Genomic DNA, 24,285 nt, shown 5'->3' on the forward strand with positions numbered 1-24,285 from the left:
GCGCTGTTGGCGAATGAATTTTTTTGACTTGCATTCAGTCAGTGACCCTGATAACCAGAAATGATCTCCGGACTGTAAGTAGAGGGCTCAAGGTAGACAATCGTTGTCTGGGCGTCTTCTCCTCCATTAGTTCCTTCATTGCAACATAATCATCAAGGAGATCAAAGTTGCATCAAATGTGACCCGAAGGGACTGTTTAACACAGACCAGGCAGAATGACACACTTCTTCTTCTTGTACTTGTCACCAAACTCCTTGCGATACCGACGCTCCTTCTTAGCAGCCCAAGCCCACATCTGCGCACCGCCCACAGCAATGAAAAGCAGCACACTCCAGCTCAGCTGGCTAACCAGGAAGACGCCGGTCCAGGCCATGATCTCAAAGAAGTAGTTCGGGCAGGTAACCAGACTGAACCCAAAGCCGGACGGGATGCCGCGCTCCGTAGTCCCCGGACGGCGTAGGTTCCGGAGCACCATGTGGGCGTTCAAGTTGGCCAGTTCGCCGAAGGCAAAAAGCGCGAGACCCACGTAGGTGAGGGCGGCATTGGGCGTCTCGGTCGCGGCGCCGGCGTCCGGCCGGAAAACCCAGTAGGAGATGTTGAAGCCCGCCAGCGCCCAGTAGTGTGCACTGTTCTTGAAGATATTGTGGGCGGGCATGGTGGCGGCGCTGAAGCGGTGCACGAAGATGGTCTCGAACTCGCGCTTCAGGAAGTGGATGGTCAGGAGGAGGCAGGTGAGCTGCTGTAGGCTGGAGGGGTCGGCGAGGGGCTGCGAGAAATTGAAATAGAGGAACGGGCGCAGTGGGAAGAGGAAGAGCGCCGGAATCACGAGGGGTCCGAGGTACTCGATGATGAACACGGTGCGCCAGGCGATTTGAGGGCCTGAATCATATAGAGTGTTAGTGGTGCTGGGATCATTGTGTGGGAAGGTACAACTCCATACCGAGGTCCTTGACGTGGATAACGCTCGCATCGCGCAGGCCGGTGTCCTTGATGGTGGTGCCGTTCGAGTTCGGGACCACGGTGCGGTCACTGCCCTTGGTGATGCGCAGTCGGTGTATGGAAGTACCGGTTGCTTCTGAGAGAGCAATGTGAAGTTCTTCGCCGGATCCATTGAGCGAAATCTCGACTTCCTTGGGGAGTTTGCGAATTGGCTTGCCTGTATCCTGGTCAGCTATTTTTGTACGGCGTGCGAACTGGGGAAGCTAGCTCTATAGAGAATCAGGGGGAGGCATACCCCGTGGCTCGACGGTGAGCGTGATCTTAGCTGGCGCCATTGCGGTTGAAACAGCTGTTTTCCTTTGTAGGAAAGAATGGCTCGGGTAAGGGATGGATGAATTCAACCAAATCTTGTTGATCAAATCAACATTTTGGGAGACCGAGGCACAGGGACACGTGATGTGGGACGCCTGAGGCAGCCAATTTATACATGTCCATTGTTCATCACGTTGAAGCACACTCCTGGTCTGACTCTGTCAATCAACTGAATAATAATGATTGACCTGAAAAGAAAAACACTTTCATTATGTTTGTGATGAGAGGGATTCGACCAGGCCCATCTGGCCTCGGTTTTTCTTGCCCCGCCCGATGCGAGGCTCATTCAATAACAGCAGTCATTCTATTCAGGGCACGCCGGCCATTCATCGACTAACATCCAGCTTCGCCTCCACCCCGCCAGGTGGCAGCTCGGCACATATTGCTTGCACGGCCAGTCTGATTGAACACGACGCCACTCACCTCCCACCAGTCACCGGCGGCGCTAACCAGGCAGAATCCAAACGTGATGTTCTTCGAGCATACCACTGCGCGCGGGATCAACAAACATCACTCGCACATAGTTGGCGGCCGGCCTTTGCGATACGCTGGGGAATCGAGACTAAGTCGAACCCAAGATCCGGAGCTGCCACGAATGATCCGCAGATCATCGGGTCTGAGCGGACTGTCAGGGCTCCAATCAAGCGGTGGCGGCTACCACTAAGGGACCGAATCACTAACTATTATTACGAGCTGCTCGTTCTTCGAACAAAATGGACCCGAAACACCCATGACCAATTGGGTGGTCTCGGCGAACCGCCACCAGCTAAATGCCTTTGCCTCCTGCTAAACCTGCTAATGCACGGTATGCGCTGGCCGAGATGCTCGGCAAATAAATGAGAGAGCTTGTTCTCACACAGCGGTGGGGGCACCTATCGCCTGGTTATGCCATGCAGTGTGGGTAAACCCAACCAAAATGGTGGTGGGGGGATCCGCGCGAATTATTGGCAGGTAAACACGACCCGCCTCGGATAAGGCTTGTCTAGGCATCGTCGATTGGCAAAGAGAGGGTTATCATTCCTTCACCGATTGCGAGCTCTGACCCGCAGTCTGTCAATCGAAACATATTAAAGTCCCCAGTTCCCTCCAACACGAGTTTCATGATGACCGAGCGCCTTCTCCATTCCAAAACACCCATTGTGCCTGTCCTCGAGTCTACATTGTTGGCTCTGGGAGTTTTCGTCGCTTGAATTGCATTACACCCCGCGCGCTAAGTGAGTGCTCTCTCCGACAAAATTGTCTGTGCATGGCTTTCTATTGGATCTGGGTCCTTGTTCCACATTTCGAGGCGGACAACGCATTGATATTTTTTGGGCATGAATGAAACCAGGTGGTCAATGCTAATACTTAGTTGGCAGTTTTTACTGTCTGAACTCTGTTATCTGTTTGGATTGTGGTCATCCTACCCGACGACCGCCATGGGCGATATCAACCACCATCACGGCTTTGGGAGCAAAATCTCCCAAATTGAGCAAGTCGTTTCTGCATCCTTGAAACCTTTGCCCACCGAGACGGGCGATGGGACTTATGTGAAAAAATCGACTACGACCGGGCTTGCAAAGGACCTCGGCCATATCGATCTGAAAGATGTGAATACTCTGGCTGAGGTCGCCAAAAGCGGCGTGACCGGGGACCCCGTGAACGACAGGGAATACATCATGGAACGAATTATCCAAGTCAGCCAATGCAGCGTTGTCCATGAGGGCTACATAGGCTAATTGCTTCGCAGCTTGCTGCTGGTCTGCCTTCAACATCTAAGAATGGCAAGGAGATAACGGGTACCTTTCTCAATCAGCTGTGGAATGATTTACAGCACCCGCCGATCTCGTATGTTCCCTCGGCAGTGTTGGGATATTGAACCTAACTTGATGTTCAGCTATCTTGGTCGTGACGCCGCCTACCGGAAAGCTGATGGATCCGGAAATGTAAGATCACTTCCATTTGGACTTCACGTATATCGGCTAATTTCTGTACAAGAATTTATTCTGGCCTCACATCGGAGCTGCAGGGACCCCATACGCGCGGTCTGTCCAGCCACGGACCATGCAAACTGCTGCCCTTCCAGACCCAGAGACTCTGTTTGACAGCCTTTTGGCTCGGAAAGAGTTCAAAGAGCACCCGAACAAAATCTCCAGCGTGCTTTTCTATGTTGCGTCCATCATCATTCATGATCTGTTTCAAACAGATCCGGCTGACGGGACAAAGTCTTTGACGTCCTCTTACTTGGACTTGTCGCCTCTCTATGGCAACAACCAAGACCAACAGAATGAAATGAGAACCTTCAAGGATGGAAAGCTGAAGGTCGATTGTTTCTCTTCCAAAAGGGTTCTAGGCTTCCCCCCCGGCGTTGGAACTCTTCTCATCATGTTCAATCGCTTTCACAACTACGTGGTGACGAATCTGGCGGCCATCAACGAGGGTGGCCGTTTCACCAAACCGGATCCATCCAATACCAAAGCCTACACCACCTATGACAACGACCTCTTTCAAACAGGAAGGCTGGTTACCTGTGGCCTCTATGTCAATATAATATTGAAGGACTACGTTCGAACTATCCTTAACTTGAACCGGACAGACAGCGCTTGGAGCTTGGATCCCCGCATGGAATTGAAGAACGGACTCCTTGAGAAGGCTGCGGGCCAGGCCACTGGAAACCAAGTGTCTGCGGAGTTTAATCTTGTTTACCGCTGGCATTCTTGTGTCTCTGCGCGCGACCAGAAGTGGTCCGAGACCGTGTATCAGGAGCTTTTTGCTGGCAAGAATCCGAACCAGATTACCCTGCAAGAATTCACCCGGGGTCTCGGACAATGGGAAGCAAAACTTTCTGCAGACCCCCAAGAACGGCCCTTTGCCAATCTGCAGCGCCACCCGGATGACTCATTCGATGATAATGATCTAGTCAAGATTTTTCAGGAAGGCGTGGAGGATGTCGCGGGAGCATTTGGGGCATGCAATGTTCCCGAAGTGTTCAAGTCTGTCGAAGTCCTTGGTATCAAGCAGGCACGCGCATGGAACTTGGCTACGCTGAATGAGTTCCGGTCTTTCTTCGACCTGAAGACCTATGACACCTTCGAGGAGATCAACCCTGACCCGTACATTGCCGACCAGCTCCGGCGGTTCTACGATCAGCCCGATCTCGTGGAGCTCTATCCGGGTCTCATTGTGGAGGCTGCAAAGGAGCCCGTGGTGCCCGGCAGTGGACTCTGCACCAACTACACTATATCGCGAGCAATTCTCTCCGATGCCGTCGCTTTGGTCCGTGGTGATCGTTTCTACACTGTTGATTTCACTCCGAAACATCTCACCAATTGGGCATATAATGAGATTAACTATGATGACTCCGTTGATCAGGGCCAGGTCTTTTACAAACTGGCTCTGACAGCCTTCCCCAATCATTTCCGTGGGAACTCGGTTTACGCCCATTTCCCAATGGTTGTGCCGCATGAGAACCAGAAAATATTCACTGGCCTTGGAATTGCGGGATCGTACAACTTTGATCCCCCTAGCAATCTTCCTACGCCCAGGATGATCAACTCGCACGCGGCATGCTCGTCTATCCTCGCAAACCAGGAAACTTTCAAGGTAACTTGGGGAACCAAGATTGAGTTCTTGATGCATCAGAACAACCACCCGTACGGCGTCGACTTCATGCTGTCTGGAGACCTTCCTCCAAACGCTGCTTCTCGACAGATAATGAGCACTGCTTTGTACCGCGACAACTGGAAGTCTGAGGTTAGGTCGTTCTACGAAGACATTACCTTGAAGCTCCTGCAGAGGAACTCGTACAAGGTGGCAGGTGTTAACCAAGTTGATATCGTGAGAGACGTAGCCAACCTCGCACAGGTAAGATTGTTCTTGCTGGGATTTGGATGATTAGTTAACCGGTGTGTTTACAGGTACACTTCTGCGCCTCTGTCTTTTCCCTGTCTCTAAAGACAGACTCGAATCCTCGGGGCATTTTCACGGAGGTCGAACTGTACCAGATCATGGCGCTGGTCTTCACAAGTATCTTTTACGACGTGGACGCCTCGAAATCTTTCCAGCTCAATACTGCTGCCCGACAAGTCACGCAACAGCTCGGCGAATTGACCGTCGCCAATGTCGAGCTTGTTAAGAGGGCGGGATTCATTGAATCCCTGATCAATCGCCTTCATCGTCACGATGTCCTGAGTGAATATGGTCAGCACATGATTCAACATCTGCTAGACAGTGGACTATCCCCGCAACAGATCGTGTACACACATCTTCTGCCCACAGCTGGCGGCATGGTCGCAAACCAGGCTCAGTTATTTTCGCAGTGCCTGGATTATTATCTCGAGCCTGAAGCTGCCGCCCATCTAGCGGAAATCCAACGTCTGTCGAAAGAAGATACACCCGAAGCGGACGATCTGCTTTCTCGATAGTGAGTGTTTTCTCTCAATTAATACCAGAGCTGTTACTCACTCGATCTAGCTTCCTCGAGGGTGCAAGATTGCGGTCGTCCGTGGTCTTGCCGCGAGAAGTCGCGAAGCCGACGGTTATTGAAGACAATGGAGAGAAGATGGTCCTGAAAGCTGGTCAACAGATCTATTGCAATTTGGTAAGTTACTCTTTCTCAACGTTAGTACTCAATGTTCAACCTTTTTCAGGTTGCCGCTAGTCACGATCCCGTCGCGTTCCCCGACCCCGATACCGTCAAGCTTGATCGCCCCATCGATTCATATCTTCACTTTGGTTTTGGACCACACCAATGCCTCGGCATGGATATGTCCAAGACTGCACTCTCCACGATGCTCAGGGTTGTCGGGCGCTTGGATAATTTCCGTCGTGCGCCGGGGGCCCAAGGTCAACTGAAGAAGCTCGCTGGGCCGGGCGGTATTGCTATGTATATGGACGCTGAGCACAGCTCGTACTCCCCGTTCCCGACCACTATGAAGGTCCAGTGGGATGGGGACCTGCCGGCTATGTAGGTAGACAGGTGTCAGCTAAGCATGGGCAAACTGTCGAGAGTCTGTTGTTGGGTAGTTTTCATTTTCGGCATTTTCTTCTTCTAGACCTTGGGGTACATGCTTGAGACTCTACAATCTGCGGCAGGATATCTACATCGTTTCTGGTTCGTTAAAGCTTCTATGTATGACTCAAGTTCGGTGTGGTCGTGAAACAGTACAAGGATGTCGTGTCTCCAATGGTCATAGATATATAATTTGGAGTATATCCCAGTCCATCGGATCACTACCATCACCAAAATACGTAGATAATTATAGAAGATTTTAATTTTATCAGCATCAAACGGAAACTTTCCTCGTAAACCGTATATCTCGCTTGTCAATTGTGTGTAGTTGACTCAGGCACCGTTTGCCCAGTGCTGAGGTAAGCCCTGCGGCGGGGATTCTCTCAGAGCCGCCGCTCCGCAAGCTTCAGTTCGTTCACCTTCTCTTTCTTCATCCCCTTCCCGTCCTCCTTCCACACCTTCCTTTTCTCTTTCTGTGTCATTACTTCAGGGGACAACGACCTGCACCGTTTACCCTGACAGTCTGGCATTTTTTTTCTACCACCCTCAACCCACCCCCAGCTCTCTCGCCCTCTCTCACCGACCTCTCCCATCAGACTTTTGAAACGTCATAAGCCGTTCTCGCGCTTTCTCCGCCGGCTTTCACAACACCGCACTCCACCCTCTCGACCGGACCTTCTCCCGCTACCCTTCTCCCTCCTCATGGTTGGCTGCCCGTCCGATTGTCATCATGGGGAGAATTAAGAAGGTGGCCAGCCAGAAACATGAGGCTACAATCGTAAGGTTCCTACCTCCACCCAAGTGACCACCCGACTAAAAATTTTCTTTCTTGCTCCAGTCGCCTTTTCTGGCAGATTGCATAGCGCGTGCGACGAGTCTGCCCGTCGCAGAGCTTCCCTCCCTTCTGAGCACCTTCCCAAGACTATGGCCGTTCCCGCGAGGTGATCTTTACCACTGGATCAACGTCTTGGACCGCTTCGACGAAATCCTCGCCGAAGTCATTGAACGATACTTCCTCAACACCGGCCCCCAGGTACAGTCTTTCACTCGGAACTTTCTGCATGAGTCACTTGCGAAAGATTCAAGCACAATACCCGCCGAAGGCATTGAGGCCAAGCTGAACGCGTTGGGATACGGCCCAGACGGAGACAGGCAGCTGCTGGAGGCCATTCTTGACTTCTCCCGTCTTCTTCTGGAGAAATGTGGCAATCGCAGCTTGTACAACAGCAGTGAACGCCTGGGGGATCTCTTGAATACCACTTCGTTGTCCCTGCTCCAGTCGACTCTGCGGCTCTCCCTCTGCTTGGCTCAACGGTACCACTCGCGTCAACGGGGCGCCCACCAGCAGTCCATGCTGGCGACTCACTACAACATCGATCTGGAGAAATTGCAGAAGATCGCTTCGCCGTTCCCTCGCCCTCTCATCGCCGGCAAAACACCGTCTGCCGCATCCCCCACCGTCTCCACCAAGGGGAAAGAAAAGACAGCTCAGACAAAACTCAATGCAAATGAGTTGGTCTCTGTCGTGCGTGACACTGATGGTTGGGAGGAATGGGGTAACGTTCGTGTGCTCTACTACCCTTCTGGCTCCTCTGAGCAGACAAGGACGACCTCAGCCTTCGGACAGACAGAACACGCCCCATCCACACCGACCCCACTGCGCCGAAGCGCAACCCATCCGACTCCCCGCCTGAGTCGTGAGTCGAACGTGGACGAATCTCCGGTTGGAAATACCAACACGGGTGGAAAAGCAGAAGAGTCATCTCGCAGCGGAAAGATCTTGGATCTCCCGTATTCCAAGGTCTCGTCTGCAAAGCCGGAGGATATCGTTGCTGCTAACCTGTCACACTTGCCTCTTGAGTCAAAATACGAGCTGCTTCAAAAAGTCCGTGTTGCGCAGGGACTGTCAACTTCAAATGATACGCGTGAGCAGATCCTTGCCATCAGGATTCTCGCAGTGACCAACTTGGCCTACGTCCTCCCTGAGTCGGCATTCCAACAGAAAGTACTACAGTATGACATGGAGCAGTCCAAGCGTCTTCAGATCACGTATCAGCTGGCTGAGCTGGTTCACCTCGGAGCTAGCGGCGACCTCAACGTCTCGCGCCCGTTGCAGACCTTGGCAATTCAGGCCCTTGATGCGCTGGCGAAACACAAATCTCGTGCCATGGATGTTTGCGCTGCCCTGAGTGTCAATGTCAACCATGGAGTTCTGATGTTCCTGACTCGGAAAGTGGTCGGCGAGCTTGCCGCCGATGACGAGAACACAGATGATGCCTACCACGATGAATGGCGTGATGCTTTACTTGCCCTCCTGCGGACGCTTCCAAGCTCAAGCACTCGCACACCGGAGACTCTTGTCTCTGCCGGCTTGATCCCCATGTTTGTCGATATCCTGAACCTTCGAACGTCCAAGGCTCGCCGGGTTTACTCGCGCGTCATGGAGTTCTTGGATACGTTTGTTCACGCCGTACGAGATGCACTAGGCACCCTGACGACAGCGAAAGGATTTGATGCGATGTCTGATCTGATCGATCACGAAACAAAGACCGCGTTCGAGAAGGTCTCGCGCGGCGAAGGATTCCCTTCTCAATACAAGAATCCGTCGATCGATTACCAGATTCCCTATTTCCAGCAGCAGACCCTGCGCTGGATGTTCCGCTTCGTCAATCATATTATGCAGCACAATGGCGGTGGGTTTGATCGGGTGCTGCGCAATCTGATCGACTCACCTCAACTGCTGACGTCCTTGCGGCTGGTATTTGAGAATGCCCGGATTTTCGGCTCGCACGTTTGGAGCAATGGTGTCAATATCCTCAGCAGCTTCATTCACAATGAGCCTACCAGTTACGCTGTGATCGCGGAAGCTGGTCTTAGCCGAAGTCTCCTTGCCGCCGTGATGGGTCATGAACTTCAGGCAACCGAGAAGCCGCCCGATATCGAATCCGAGACTTCCCAGGCTGAAGGCGAGCCTTTGCCTGGACGGCCTGCTGCCACACCTGTCCCTCAATCTGAGCGAAAGCAGGAAGGCCGTGAGTACCGTATCGCTAGGGCACAGAACCAGCCTCTTGCTTCTGGTATCATACCCGCCGCCGATGCTCTTGCCTGCATCCCGTCGGCATTTGGCGCGATTTGCCTCAACTCCTCTGGCCTGGATCTTTTGCAGACCTCCGATGCGCTCGATAGCTTTTTCGAAATCTTCGAAAATCCAGAACATGTCAAGTGTCTTAAAGATGATCCGACCCTAATTCGCTCACTGGGTACGACATTTGAAGAACTGGCTCGGCATCACCCTCCCCTGAAGACATCCATCATGTCTGCCGTTATTGTCATGGCCGCGCGCGTGGGCTTGCTCTGCAAGGTCAAGGCGTGGGAGCAAGGACTTGGTGCAAAGCTGTGGACCGAAGACTCGCAGGGCAAATTCCATCTTTCGGGCGATGTCTTTTCCCTGTTCCGTGAAATCGGAACAGCTGTCGACAGCCCCGAGGATGATCCTGCGTCAGTTGGCGCTCCCCATCTGACTTCGAGCGATCTTCCCAACGGTGGGAAGCTTATTGTTGGCGATCTCAGCCACCTCCTTCCATCTAGGGATCCTAATTTCCAGCCAAATGACAAAGATGAGCATGGACTTTCAGTCACAGACTACTTGTTCCCAGCGACACGGTTCCTAGGCGCTTTCTTCGAGAACCAGCCTACGTGCACGGCATTTATCAACGCTGGAGGCGCGGAGTTTGTCCTGGACTTTGCTACTCTGCAGAGCTTGTCCTTCGACTTCCATAATACCGATGCCAACCAGGAGCTTTCTGTGCTCGTACATATGCTCGCTGAGACAAAGCCTCATGTTGTGGTGCCATCCCTTGTACAGCGCACGCAACTAGCTGTCGACAATCTCTCGACTTTCTGGACGGACTCCAGTGAGTCTGGTTTTTTCACTGCTTTGATCAACCCGGGAGACTCCAAAAAGCCCGCTTCAGGATCTTCTGCTGCAGTTGACCACGGAACGCTCTTTGCCAAACATCTGAATACTGCGCTCGTCCTCACGGACCTGCTTCGTGAAGTCTTCGCGATGCCGTTGTACCAGACTCGGTCTGTCCAGCAAACATCCATATTTGGCCAAGTCAACCTTGCCGACAAATACTGCGCTCTTGTCTCATCGTTGGGCAACCTCCAGGCTGCATGTGTGTGGGAAGAAATCACGATGGAGAGGAACATCCCCGAAAAGTGGATGAAGGCCATTCAAGGACCCGCTGCCAAAGATGGTTCCCAACCCACTGATGCCTCTGGAGTCGCGGTTCAGGAATTGTCTGATGGTCCCACCGCTCAATCTCTCCAGGAGGGCTCTGGTGCCCCCGGGGATGCACAGGCTCAAACAACGCAAGATTCGAAAAGCGCCGACACACAGAGCGCTGCCTTCAAAAATGCTCAAACGCTCCGTTATCTTTTGAGTGTGCTGCCGGCCTCAATCACTGGCTTTTTCCATAACCTTGGCCTTGGGCTCGTCGGCAAGAGACGAACTGACCCGTACTTGAGGCAGAAGCCGAATGCGAATATGGTTGCGGATGCCATCGCTGAGACTGTTTTTCGACAAATGCAATTCAGTCCCGCCAATTCGAGTGACAGCCTCAAGCATCGGTTCGCCTATCTCATAGTCATCCTCTCTTCGTTTTCGCAACTTCTTTATGAAGGTGAGTTTAAAATTGTCTCTTCGAAAAATCGAGCATATGCTAATCAATTGTACCCAGTTGCTACAGACCGTCCGCATTCGACATACTTGACCCTGGTTCTTGTCGCCTTCAAGAAGCAGAATGGCTTGAAAGTTCTCAAGGACTTCAGCGAGGTTTTCATGCGTGAAATCAGAGCACTTCCTCCCCCGGATTCTGTTCCTGATAGTGATACTGAGATCAAAGGCCGACTTGCCTCTGCTTATGGCGGGATCAAGGTTATTTTGGCGTTGTTCGCGGAACTTGCCTCGGGCAAGAGCATTGTCGAGTCCACTCAAACACAAGCGATGACCAGCCACAATGACCGCGACCGAGATCGACCCGATCACTTCCAGCCAGGACAGTTTTTGGTGGATCTCCGCATGGAAATTCTGCCTATGGCGCAAGACCTCTGGAACTCGGAATTCGCAACTCAGTCTGAAAGTCCGGTTATCAAGTGCTTGGTTGACATTCTGCGTTCATCGCTGGATGGCGAATATGAAACGGGGGCTGCTCATCATTCGGATATGCCTCCTCCTGTCGTTGAAGTGCAGCGCAAACCGTTTGTGGTCAATAAAGACCGAGCAGCTACCCTGGTGGAACGGGGATACAAAGACACCGAACTGAACAAAGAAGCTCTATACCGCTGCAACAACGTCCTTGTCGCTGCCGAAGAGTACATCAAAGCCCAACAGTGGCTTCGAGCCCCGCCCAGGCTCCCTCCAGCTTCCAACGATATCCAGACTGGATCGGCCGACAATGCATCTGGCGGGGAGGCCTCGGAAGAGGCTGGTGGTGCGGATTCTTCGCCATTCGGGGGTCGCGGGTTCCTGGAAAGCTCGGCGCTCGCCATGCTTCTGGCACAGGCGAGTGGACAACCTGTGGATGAGTCGATGCACCAAGGAGAGCAAGGAAGTGGCGACATGCGCGACGGGCTAGCACGGGCCCTGGATCATGTTCTCAATGACGATGATGATATGGAGCATGATGAACCCAGCCAGTCTCCAAACCAGCGCCCCAACCAAAATCCACATGGCAACTCGTCAGAACCTACCAATACATCGCAGACACAGCCGGCGCGTCGTCGCCAGGTCACTACCGTGGAAGAGCTGGATGGGGAAAGGGAGAAAGTCCGCTCGAATCTCATTGAGCGGTGCCTCGACGTTTTGAATGAGCACCACGATGTCTCCTTCGAACTGGCTGACTTGATCTCTTCTGCCATCAAGAAGCATCCCGAGCCTGAAGCCTTCCGACGAGATATTGGAGAGACCCTAGTCCAGTCACTTGTCTCTCTACAAATGGAGAACTTCCAAACCGCGGGCAAGAAGATCGCTGCCTATGCACATATCCTTGCTTTGGTTCTCCAAGATCGGGACATGTACAATGCGACCCTGGACGAACTCAAGGATTGCTTCTCGACCTTTCTTGGGTTTATCAAGCTTCCGACGCCTGAAAAGGCTACCGATGAGTCCTTGCCCTGGATCGGACAGGTGCTACTTATTCTGGAGAAGCTGCTTTCTGATGACGCTCAACCTCCCCAAATTATCTGGACTCCGCCAAGCCTTGATGACCCCAACACTGCCAACGAGGGCCCGGCACACCTGAACGAGCCTCTTGTGTCTCTTGACGAGAAAACTCAGCTTTTTGAAGCGCTTGTTGAAATCCTTCCACGAGTCGGCAAGGATGGCAAACTGGCTCTGTCCGTCTGCCGTATTCTTGTCATCCTTACTCGCAACCGCAGCATTGCGGCAAGGTTCGGCGAGAAGCGCAACTTGCAACGCCTTTTCGTCATGGTGAAACAGCTTGCCAGCGCCACCAATGACAAGCTTCAAAGCGCTTTCATGCTGATCCTACGTCATATCGTCGAAGATGAAGCTACCGTCCGACAGATCATGAGGAGCGAGATCGTTGCCAATTTCGAGAACAAAACCTCTCGTCAGATCGACACCACCGGCTACGTGCGTCAGATGTACCATCTCGTCCTGAGGGCGCCTGAGATCTTTGTCGAGGTTACGAACGAGAAGCTGAGACTTTTGCGATACGACACTCATCAACGTCCTCAAGTCCTTGGCTTGAAGGTTGACAAAGACAAAGACCGCGCCGCGCGGCAACGTCAGGACAAGACTGAGGCCGAAAGCTCTAGCAGTGGTGAAGCTTCCACAAGCGAGGCTCCTGCGCAAGAGACCAAGGACAAGGGCAAGGCTGCCGAACTCAAGCCACCAATCGTGGAGAACCCAGATGGAGTTATCCACTACTTGCTTTCCGAACTTCTGTCCTACAAAGACGTGGACGACAAGGAGCCTTCGGCTGAGACGTCTGAACAAACTGCTGGCGAACAGTCGGAACCGCAAACAGATGTGGAGATGGCCATGGATGACTTGACCCCTTCGGTGTCCAGCACTCCTGATGCTCAGACTTCACGTACACCAGCACCGGCACCGGCACCCATCAAGAAGGGCGAGAAGCCGCCGTTCAAAGCCGAGGATCATCCGATCTACCTCTATCGATGCTTCCTGCTCCAGTGTCTGACTGAACTCCTTTCTTCATACAACCGCACCAAGGTCGAGTTCATCAACTTCTCGCGCAAAGCTGATCCTCTCGCCACAACTCCCTCGAAGCCGCGCTCGGGCATTCTGAATTACCTGCTGAACGTGCTTGTCCCTGTCGGTACCATGGAACATGATGAGTCTGTCTCATTCAAGAAGCGGAACACAACCTCCACATGGACTATGCAGGTGCTCAGCGCTCTCTGCGCCAAGACTGGCGAGTTTGGTGGTCTTGGTAGGCGTCGTGGTGAGCAACGGCAAACCGAAGAGGACGAGCCTGAGCTTGCTTTTGTGCGTCGGTTCGTACTGGAGCACGCACTGCGGTCATACAAGGATGCAATTGCGTCGAACGAACCTCTGGATGCCAAGTACTCGAAGCTCATGTGTCTTGCCGACTTGTTCGATAAGATGCTCAGTGGCTACTCCTACTCCAATGAGGCAGGCTTCCCGTCCTCGACACGGCAGCTGGCGAGGACCATGTTCGAGAAGCACTTCATTCCTACCCTCACTTCCTCCGTTGCCGACATCGACCTGAACTTCCCGTCTTCAAAGCGCGTCATCAAGTATATTCTCCGTCCTCTGAACAAGCTCACGCAGACCGCTGTGCTCCTCAGCGAAACCTCGGATATCTCTACGCTGGGTGAATCAGATGATGCTGAAATCTCGTCAGCAACCTCCGTTTCCGATATGGAAGATCAACGCGAAGAGACCCCAGATCTTTTCCGTCACTCTACCCTCGGCATGCTGGAGCCTCGCCATGATGAGGAAGAAAGCACCGAAGAGGAATCCGAAGAAGATGACGATGAGATGTACGACGACGAATATGATGACGAGATGGACTACGAGGAAGATGTGGCCGAAGACGACGGCGAAGTTGTCAGCGATGAAGATGAAGACGCAGACATGGGTCCCATCGAAGGTCTTCCTGGCGATTCCGGCATGGATATCGAAGTCGTGATTGACGATGATGACGACGGTGATGATGACGAGGACGATGATGAAGATCATGATCACTCCGACATGGAGGATGATGAGGCCTTTGCTGGAGAAATCACCGGTGACCACGATAACGAAAGCCTCGACGATGGCGAAGATGATGAGTGGGAGAGCGAAGAATTGACCGAAGATGAAGAAGAGGTCGAGATGATGAATCAGTTCCAGGACGAGCTGGCTGATATCAGACACTCGAATCGTCAACATGAAGGTCAGCGCATCGATGACTTGTTCCGTGTGCTTAACGAGGCTGCTGCGGGCGTCGATGATCTCCAAGGTGATAGCCTTGGTGGGGATATCCAGGACGAAATCCTTGATGACCTGAACGAGGACGGAGGTATGTTTACACTGGAATACCAGACAGATTCCGACCGCTAACTCCTGTTCTAGATGAAGATGAGATGGATGACGAGTTGGAAGAAGAAATGGATGACTATGATGATGATCAGGGATCTTACGGGGACATGGATGGTAAGAAACGCTTTCGATGTCTTTTCTCTGGCTTTACTGATTGCTTCTTTGTTAGAAGATGACCTCCTTGAGCCCTGGAGCTGGGACGCCGATGAACCTCCCATGGTGGCACGAAGCCATCATGGTTCCCGTTTCCGAAATGCCCCTCCGGCGTGGGCTGCTGTTACTGAAATCATGCCTGGTCGTCACGGAGGACTTGTTCCAATTCAGCCTTACCACCGCGTTCACCGCACTCAGATCCCCTCGCGCGGCAACGATGACGGAACCAACCCGCTTCTGATGCGACCTGAACGCCCCAGCGAACGCCCCGGCCCGATTGGTCCGCCAGGCAGCGATCCCTTCGCCGACTTTGCTCACTCTTTGGAGCCTCCGGGTACAGGCAATCGGGTCCTTTCCATGGATAGCCCCGTCAGCTTCATGAACGCCATCATGCAAGCCATCGGTGGCCAGGGAGGCCAAGGCTTTGGAGTGGTTACTCGCCCTGATGGTATCCACGTCCACGTTGACAGACGAGCCGTTCTGCCCAACCGCATCCAGGACATTTTCGGTCTTGGCCGAAACCAACCAGGTGCCCCGATGCGCAGCCGCGAGGAACCTCATCACGCCGTCAAATTCGAGGTGGCGTCAACCAAAATGCGCTGGCAAGAAGAAGCCCGCATCCTTTTCAGCGCCACGTACGTCGAGAAGACACAGCGTATCGTCAACTCCCTGCTTAAGGTCCTTGTTCCTCCTGCTATCGAGGAAGAGAAACAACGCCAGAAGCAGGCGGAGGAGGAGCGCAAGCGCCTCCAAGAGCGCCTCCAAGAGGAGAGAGCGGAGACAGAGCGCTTGGAGCGCATTAAAAGAGACGAAGAAGAGCGTGAGCGCAAGCGCAAGGAAGAAGAGCAGAATGCCAGACAGCAAGTCGAAACAGAACAGGAAACAGCTGAGAACTCGGCTGTTGGGACCGTTGAGCCCATGGACGATGTGCGATCAACCGAGACCGCTGCTGAACCCGCTGGCCAGCCCGAAACGGGTCCCTCCGAGCCGGTTCCTCGCGTCCATACCACCATCCGAGGCCGCCAAGTCGATATTACTGAGTTGGAGATCGATCCCGAATACCTGGAAGCTTTGCCGGAGGAACTCCGCGAGGAGGTCATAATGCAACAACTTGCTGAGCAGCGATCTCAAGCCGCCGCCGCAGGTGAAGAGCCCACTGAGATCAACCAGGAATTCCTTGAAGCGTTGCCTGCAGAGATTCGTGAGGAACTGCTGCAACAAGAGGCAGCCGACCGACGCCGACGGGAGCGTGAAAATGCCCGCCGACAAGCTACAGCTGGCGGTACCTCGGCCCCTGCTGAAGACATGGATGCTGCTAGTTTCCTTGCGACCTTGGATCCTTCATTGCGCCAGGCTGTCCTTGTTGACCAACCAGAGGATGTTCTTGCGACCTTGGGACCAGAGTATTTGTCAGAGGCACGGGCCTTGGGTGGTCGTCGTATGCACCAGTTTGGTGACATGGGCATGATGGAACACCGACAGAGACATGAGCCCGCGGAAGGACAGGAGCAGAAGAAATCACAACGACGCCAGATCGTCCAGATGCTCGACAAAGCTGGTGTCGCCACGCTCCTTCGCCTGATGTTCATGCCTCTTCATGGCAACGCCCGCCACCAATTGAACGACATCCTCCACAATGTCTGCGAGAACCGCCAGAACCGCAGTGAGGTCATCAGTCTTCTCTTGTCGGTCTTGCAAGATGGCAGTGTTGATTCTTCGGCAATCGAACGTAGCTTTTCTCACCTGTCTCTTCGTGCCAAGGCCCCTGGATCGCAGAAGACTCCGCAGTCTGTCAAGCGAAACATTTCCTTCCAAACCTCCTCCAGCGTCAGCAATGAGGTCACTCCGATCATGGTAGTGCAGCAGTGCCTGGGAACGCTTTCCTTCCTGTCCCAGTTCAACCCACACATTGCTTGGTTCTTCCTGACGGAGCATGACTCATCCTCCACCCTCAAGCTGAAGGCCTTGCGCAAGGGCAAGGGCAAAGAAAACAAGGCCAACAAGTTTGCCCTCAATGCCTTGCTTTCCCTGCTGGATCGGAAGTTGATCATGGACAGCCCCAATTGCATGGAGCAGCTGTCCAGCCTTCTCAGCAGCATCACGCAGCCGCTTACCGTCCTTCTTCGACGTGAGAAGGAGAAGCAGGAGGAAGACAAGGGCAAGAAGCCCGAGGAAGCTGCAACCGAAGAGTCTACCGATCAGCCTGCCGAGCCCATCGAATCTGGCACTGATACTGCCATGACAGACGCCCCGCTGCCCACTGTTGAAACGGCCGAAGTACAAGAGGATCAGGAAGCTGCAGCGGAAGAAGGCGAGGCGACCAAGAAGGGAGAGGACTCAAAGGAGCCAACTGACGAGGAGAAGCGCAAGAGAAGGACCATTGAGCCTCCCGTTGTTCCTGACCACAACTTCCGATTGGTGGTTCACATCTTGGCCGCCCGAGAGTGTAACGGCAAAACCTTCCGTGACACTCTTTCCACGATCAACAACCTCTCCTCCATTCCGAGCGCGAGGGATGTGATTGGTAACGAGCTGGTCGGTCAAGCACAGAGCCTCAGCGATACTATTCTGGCAGACCTGGAAGACCTTCTTCCTCATATCCACCAGGCTAAGACTGGTACTGACATGCAGGGACTGGCTCTGGCCAAGTTCTCTCCGGCCAGCTCTGACCAGGCTAAGCTGCTGCGTATTCTGACGGCGCTTGACTATCTCTTCGACCCCACTCGTGTGGACAAGAACAAGGGCAGCGAACCTGAAGCTGCACCCAAGGAGGATGTTCTCAAGTCGTTGTATGAAAGCGCTACCTTCGGACCGCTCTGGACTAAGCTCAGCGACTGCTTGTCTCTCATTCGCCAGAAGGAGAACATGCTGAACGTGGCTACTGTTCTTCTCCCTCTGATCGAGGCATTGATGGTTGTCTGCAAGAACACTACGCTCAAGGACCAGCCGGTTTCTCGCAACAGCCGAGAGCTGTCGGTGAACAGCGCCGCTGCTGCCGACCCTGGTCTCAGCATGGAGAATATTTTCTTCAAGTTCACGGAGGAACACCGCAAGATCCTCAATGAGCTTGTCCGCTCGAACCCTAGATTGATGAGCGGCACATTCTCCTTGCTGGTCAAGAACCCCAAGGTCCTGGAATTCGATAACAAACGCAACTACTTCACTCGCCGAGTCCACTCCCGTGGCAGTGAACCTCGCCACCCGCACCCTCCTCTGCAGCTTTCCGTCCGCAGAGACCAGGTGTTCCTTGACTCATTCAAGTCTCTGTACTTCAAGAATGCGGACGAGGTGAAATACGGCAAGCTGAACATCCGTTTCCACGGAGAAGAAGGTGTCGATGCTGGCGGTGTGACTCGAGAATGGTTCCAAGTTCTTGCTCGCGGCATGTTCAACCCCAACTACGCGCTGTTTATCCCCGTTGCTGCCGACCGAACAACCTTCCACCCCAACCGCCTCAGTGGCATCAACGAACAGCACCTGATGTTCTTCAAATTCATTGGGCGCATCATCGGCAAGGCAATGTATGAGGGCCGTGTCTTGGACTGTCACTTCAGCCGTGCAGTCTACAAGTCTATCCTTGGACGGTCCGTTTCTATCAAGGATATGGAAACTCTTGACCTTGACTACTACAAGTCTCTCCTGTGGATGCTTGAGAACGACATCACCGATATCATCACGGAGAACTTCGCCATTGAGACCGATGCCTTTGGCGAGAAGCAGGTAATCGATCTGATTCCAGATGGCCGCAACATTCCCGTCACGCAGGAGAACAAGGAGGAGTATGTCCAGCGCGTGGTTGAGTACCGGCTGGTGGAGTCTGTCCGAGAGCAATTGGACAACTTCCTGAAAGGCTTCCATGATATCATTCCCCCGGATCTGATCTCGATCTTCAACGAGCAAGAGCTGGAACTCCTGATTTCTGGTCTGCCCGAGATTGATGTTGACGAGTGGAAGAACAACACTGAACTCCACAACTACTCTGCCTCCTCCCCCCAGATCCAGTGGTTCTGGCGTGCCGTCCGTTCCTTCGACAAGGAGGAACGTGCCAAACTCTTGCAGTTCGTCACCGGTACCTCCAAGGTTCCGCTCAACGGCTTCAAGGAGCTCGAGGGCATGAACGGAGTGAGCAAGTTCAACATCCACCGTGACTATGGCAACAAGGATCGCCTTCCTAGCTCGCACACGTGCTTTAACCGTGAGTTTCTCTCTCCGTCCAGTTTTATCAATTGATATAGGAAGCTAATATTTGTTTACAGAGCTTGACCTCCCTGAATACGAAAGTTACGAGGATCTTCGCCAACGGCTGTACACAGCCGTGACTGCTGGCAGCGAGTACTTCGGGTTTGCATAGATGAGTTTCCTTCCGCTGAAGCATTCGGTGGCGTTCTTATCTTTTCATGTGTGGTCCCTGGATTCTTATGATGGATGATTGATTGCTGGTGATGTGTTCCAGCAAGGAGAGGAGGAAAAGGGTTCATGAAAAAGGTGAAGAAGATATGAGAATGTGGCTCATGACTGGTGATTTGGTTGAAGTGCAGGTCAACTGGAGAATCAGGATTGTGTCACTTGATACTTTTTTATCACTGCGATTCCCACGGTGTTTTGTGTATTTAGATTGCTGCATGTTTTAATTCCCATTCCGTTTTGTTCAATTTCTTATCTCGTACCTTGCGTAGTGTATAGAAGTGAGTATATAGCGGTCTAGGGCAGGCGGTTACGAGGAAGCAGAAAAGTTCGAGATATACGCTCACCAGGTGGCCAGGTGAACATTAATCTAGTTTTAGTAAACGGTGATATTATACTTGGGACTATTCCCGGACGGAATGTAGTCCAGATATCGTTTGCAGAGGCTTATCTAATCTGCCAAGGGCGGTGAGCACCGTCACGGGATCATCGGCCAAAAAAAAAGTCACTGCGGGGCGAATAATCGATTTTGCTTGACTGGAGAAGAAAAAGAAGAAGGAACAAGCGCGTTTCTTTGCTCCAGTTCACCTCGCTGGGATACCTTCCCAAATCCCTACCACCCTCTCTACTTCTCCCGCTTCACATACGCCAGAGAGACCTCTCCCGCATCATGTCGTCCAACTCGATCAAGCTCTTGACTGGCAACAGTCACCCCGAGCTAGCTCATCTCGTGTCTGACCGGTATGTGCGCTCTACAGGGGAGGCTGAATAAAAAGACAATGCCTGCGCCGTAGGTGTCGGGATGTCAGCCTGCTAACGACGATTGATGAACCAGACTCGGCATCGAGTTGACCAAGATCATGGTCCTGCAATATTCTAACCAAGAGACGAGTGTGACTATTGGCGAGAGTGTGCGAGACGAAGATGGTATGGTGATCTAGCCGTAGGAAGAAGAACTGTCGCTAATTATCTTTTTTTCACAGTCTTCATTCTGCAATCCACACGGCCCAACGATATCAACGACGGTCTCATGGAGCTGCTTATCATGATCAACGCCTGCAAGACGGCCTCGGCCCGCCGTATCACCGCTGTCATCCCCAACTTCCCCTACGCGCGCCAGGACAAGAAGGATAAGAGCCGAGCGCCAATCACGGCGAAGCTTATGGCCAACATGCTCCAAACCGCCGGGTGCAACCATGTCATTACCATGGACCTCCACGCCAGCCAGATCCAGGGCTTCTTCAATGTCCCAGTCGACAACCTATACGCCGAACCCAGCATGTTGAAGTGGATTCGGGAAAACCTGGACGTGAGCAACTGCGTCATCGTCAGTCCGGATGCCGGCGGTGCGAAGCGGTAAGTTTGTTTCGGTTTCTTCCCGAATTAATTATTCTGTCACTAACATAAGTCTCCAGGGCCACCGGGATTGCCGACCGCCTCGATCTGCAATTCGCCCTGATCCACAAGGAGCGCGCGCGTCCGAATGAGGTCTCGCGCATGGTCCTGGTTGGCAACGTGAAGGACAAGGTTGCCATCATCGTCGACGATATGGCCGACACCTGCGGCACGCTGGTCAAGGCCGCCGACACGGTAATGCAGCATGGTGCCAAGGAAGTCAACGCCATCGTCGTCCACGGCATTCTGTCCGGCAAGGCCATCGAGAATCTGAACGGCAGCCGCCTCAACCGCCTGGTCGTCACCAACACCGTTCCGCACGAGGAGAAGAAGGAAGCTTGCGACAAGATCGAGACTATTGATATCAGCCCCACGCTGGCGGAGGCTTGCCGGCGGACGCATAATGGCGAGTCGGTCAGTTTCTTGTTCTCGCATGCTGTTGCGTAAAATGAGCAACTCCAGTATGCCTGCCTTTTTGCCTTGGATAAAATACGATTCTTATGACCTTTTTCACTTTTTCGGTGTGAAAGGGCGCCCCCGTTATTGGGGTGTCTTTGATACTGTCTTGCATGTTTCCCAAACATTTCCTGTCTCCATTACCTACCCTGCCGCAGTTGCAATGGGTTATATGCACTGCCCATGTCTCTATATGTAGATCATAAACAGATGCCTTCGATGGCCTATTGCTTTTTTCTTCTCTTTTTTTGCATTGCTTTTTGTACTTTTACTTGTATGGACCTTGTGCTCACAGGGGGTGTTCTGGGTCGGATTTGCTTGGCATCATGATGAATACATATCTTGTTATGCAGAACGGAAGAAGCGCTCCACACTGGATAGCCGAGATGCATCGTAGAGCCAGATCTACTGTGTATAATCCAGCGTTGAAGGCAGGCGCCTTCAGCCTCTATAGTATCATACCAACTCGAATGACACCACCACGCCGTCTACGAAATCAAACCCCAGAATTATATCATAGCACTCAGATTGAAATTGCATGCACTCCATTCGCAAAAAAGGGTTGTTAACAAAAAAAGGTAGGTTCAACACAGATGCATCGCCTCTTTCAGGCCACGAAACCACCGTAGCATCCTGGAGTCGGGCATCACACAAAAGAAACCCGGGCCCCCCTGTCTTCGCCTTTCCTTTTTTGCTTTTCTTTTCATCCATGTATGCCTCCCCGTCGCTGGCAGAAACTTTTTCTATTTTAGCAACAGTGAGCGTGAAGCATCCCCCATTAATCGACGCCGAAGAAAACCATCACTCCGTAGGTGAAGGGGTTTACTTGCGCATCGAGGACGCCCTCCGCTTGCGGAGCTCGTCACGCTTGGCCTTCTCCTCGTGGACACGGTTGGCCAGGAGCTTGGCGTAGTCGTTACTATTCGAATGTTAGAAGATCCCAGTAGAGGGGGAAGGTATGTCTTACGCAGCCTCGCGGGCAGCCTCAGCGCGGCGGCGCTTGATGGCGATCCTGTGACGCTTGCGCTGCAGGCGCTGGGGAGTGACCAGACGCTGGATGTTGGGGGCCTTGGTGTAGTCCTTCTTGCCCTCCTTGGAGACAGTGCGGCGGATGACGAACTGGCGGACATCGTCCTTCTTGTCGAGACCGAAGAAGCGGCGGATCTTGGTGGCACGCTTGGGGCCCAGGCGCTTGGGAACGACGGTGTCGGTCAGGCCGGGGAGCTCGCCCTCGCCCTGCTTGACGATGGCCAGAGCCAGGACGGCAAGGTCCTGACCGGTGATACCACCGCGGATGGACTTGCGCTTGCGCTCACCGGTGCGGCGGGGGCGGTAGCAGCTGTGGCCGTCGGCGAGGAGCAGACGGGTACGGGTGGGGAGGAGGACTGTGGGCAATTGTGAGTTTTTGCTTCTGTGTGTGATTGTGGTGGTTAAGAATTTCGAGTCGGGAACGTACCACCCTGCTTCATGGGGAAACCTGTTTGTCGAGAATTCTAGTTAGCCACCTGATTCTGTATTTTTTTTGGTCCAAAATTCATCCAAGAGTGGTCGTACCTTGCTTGTCGTTACCGCCGGTGATCTTGAACAGGTAGCCCTTGAACTCATCGCCGAGCGAGTCACCGACAACCTAAACCAAATAAGAATCCCAATCAGCCAATGTTCCATTTCGTAGCCATGTGCGTTTTTGTGCGTATGCCAGTGGCACGATGATATAGGTCGGGGTTGAAGGGGGGGATGCTGACTTCGGTGCCCATGCGCTTCTCCATGAAGGGACGGAGCTTGCGCTCATCGTCGACCTCGATAATTTTCTGCGACCCATTGGCCGGGTAGGAGATGTTGAGCTTCATCTTGACGGGGGTTGCGCGGTCAAGACGGTAGCGCAGGTGTTGGTCGACAAAGTGTAGCGGTCGAAGGAGAGAATGCTTGGACTATTTTTTCGGGCCTGCGGGTCACCGTGTTGTGCGAGCCCTGGTCACGTGTGTAGGGTTCTTATGTCAGCGTCGCTTAGATGTGTGTGGAGTCATGTGATTTTATCAACCACCTGGTTTAGTCACGGTCGCTGATACCTCAGGCCCCAGAGTAATAAGATCAGCATCTTGGTCTCCGAGTGTTTCTATATCGTCCATCTTCTGCCCGTGATGGTCATTGAGATAAGCGAGTGTTTGCTATCGGCTCTACTTATGGTTTGTAGGACGAGAGTATGTATGTCAATTATTGGGGATGTATGTATGAACGGCGAGGAGCTGGGCGTGATGGACGTACCCCATACTAATATTCTACGGGTAAATATTTTTTAGATTCTAGTAGAATCTAAACATAATGTCTAATGCTATATACATCGTGGTTTCTACTCCGTGAGTTTCCCCTCTACATCACCCGGTTGTCTTGGTCCAGAAGTTCTTTGACCGAAGTGGCCCAATATATATATGTGGGTAGATAGTGAACTACCAAACCGACATATCTCATTAGAGAAATAATTGATAAACATTGAGAAAATCGAATTGGGAAAGTCCACTACGCCTTCCTTGCATTCTCCCCTTGGATCACCTAATGTATGTGTCGACACCTTTAGGAGCTAGGGCGGGCTGGGTTGCCGACGGAGCGCGAAACTCCCCGCAATCTCCCCGCAGGGCCTCCGCGGCAATTTTTCTCCGCGTACTTTTTTATCTTTTGTTCTCAACATGAAGTTCCAATTGTTTAGATATGTCTAGCTCTCCAGGACGGATTGTGAGGAGAAACCGAGCCTGTCAACTCTGCAGGTCGAGAAAGGTAAACTAGTCCCCTTTCCACCAATGCACTGCTCTACACACCTCGCCTGGCTAACACTTGGAGATCCTCCTAGGTCAAATGTGACGGACTACGGCCAATATGTGGCATTTGTCGCTCTCAAGGCCGATCATGCACTTACGAGCAAGACAAACGTCAGAACTCGCGGGTGTCGCGAGAGACAGTTGAGGGTTTGGAAACCAGACTGGAAGTC

General features: G+C 52.8%; 5 protein-coding genes across 5 annotated transcripts; 3 read left to right on the forward strand and 2 right to left on the reverse strand.

The window, feature by feature from the left end:
* Positions 1-196: 196 nt before the first annotated feature.
* PFLUO_LOCUS9393 (3-oxo-5a-steroid 4- dehydrogenase) lies at positions 197-1,274 on the reverse strand (the record flags this gene model as incomplete). The annotated part of the gene is made up of 3 exons (XM_073787215.1): positions 197-879; positions 941-1,156; positions 1,235-1,274. The coding sequence occupies 3 exons, from the start codon at positions 1,272-1,274 to the stop codon at positions 197-199; spliced, it is 939 nt and encodes a 312-aa protein (XP_073643393.1).
* Positions 1,275-2,729: 1,455 nt separating this feature from the next.
* On the forward strand, positions 2,730-6,260 carry PFLUO_LOCUS9394 (uncharacterized protein; the record flags this gene model as incomplete). The annotated part of the gene is made up of 7 exons (XM_073787216.1): positions 2,730-2,987; positions 3,041-3,138; positions 3,188-3,236; positions 3,346-5,154; positions 5,208-5,713; positions 5,764-5,890; positions 5,940-6,260. The coding sequence occupies 7 exons, from the start codon at positions 2,730-2,732 to the stop codon at positions 6,258-6,260; spliced, it is 3,168 nt and encodes a 1,055-aa protein (XP_073643394.1).
* Positions 6,261-7,031: 771 nt separating this feature from the next.
* Positions 7,032-19,401, forward strand: PFLUO_LOCUS9395 (E3 ubiquitin-protein ligase tom1; the record flags this gene model as incomplete). Its single annotated transcript, XM_073787217.1, has 6 exons — positions 7,032-7,079; positions 7,140-10,986; positions 11,044-14,877; positions 14,931-15,011; positions 15,067-19,245; positions 19,307-19,401. The coding sequence occupies 6 exons, from the start codon at positions 7,032-7,034 to the stop codon at positions 19,399-19,401; spliced, it is 12,084 nt and encodes a 4,027-aa protein (XP_073643395.1).
* Positions 19,402-20,124: 723 nt separating this feature from the next.
* PFLUO_LOCUS9396 (ribose phosphate diphosphokinase subunit prs4) lies at positions 20,125-21,296 on the forward strand (the record flags this gene model as incomplete). The annotated part of the gene is made up of 4 exons (XM_073787218.1): positions 20,125-20,195; positions 20,290-20,381; positions 20,438-20,810; positions 20,870-21,296. The coding sequence occupies 4 exons, from the start codon at positions 20,125-20,127 to the stop codon at positions 21,294-21,296; spliced, it is 963 nt and encodes a 320-aa protein (XP_073643396.1).
* An 831-nt stretch (positions 21,297-22,127) lies between these two features.
* Positions 22,128-23,152, reverse strand: PFLUO_LOCUS9397 (40S ribosomal protein S6; the record flags this gene model as incomplete). The annotated part of the gene is made up of 5 exons (XM_073787219.1): positions 22,128-22,224; positions 22,273-22,690; positions 22,762-22,782; positions 22,860-22,932; positions 23,048-23,152. The coding sequence occupies 5 exons, from the start codon at positions 23,150-23,152 to the stop codon at positions 22,128-22,130; spliced, it is 714 nt and encodes a 237-aa protein (XP_073643397.1).
* Positions 23,153-24,285: the final 1,133 nt, after the last annotated feature.

This window comes from Penicillium psychrofluorescens, assembly GCF_964197705.1.
Source record: "Penicillium psychrofluorescens genome assembly, chromosome: 6".
NCBI lineage: Eukaryota > Fungi > Ascomycota > Eurotiomycetes > Eurotiales > Aspergillaceae > Penicillium > Penicillium psychrofluorescens.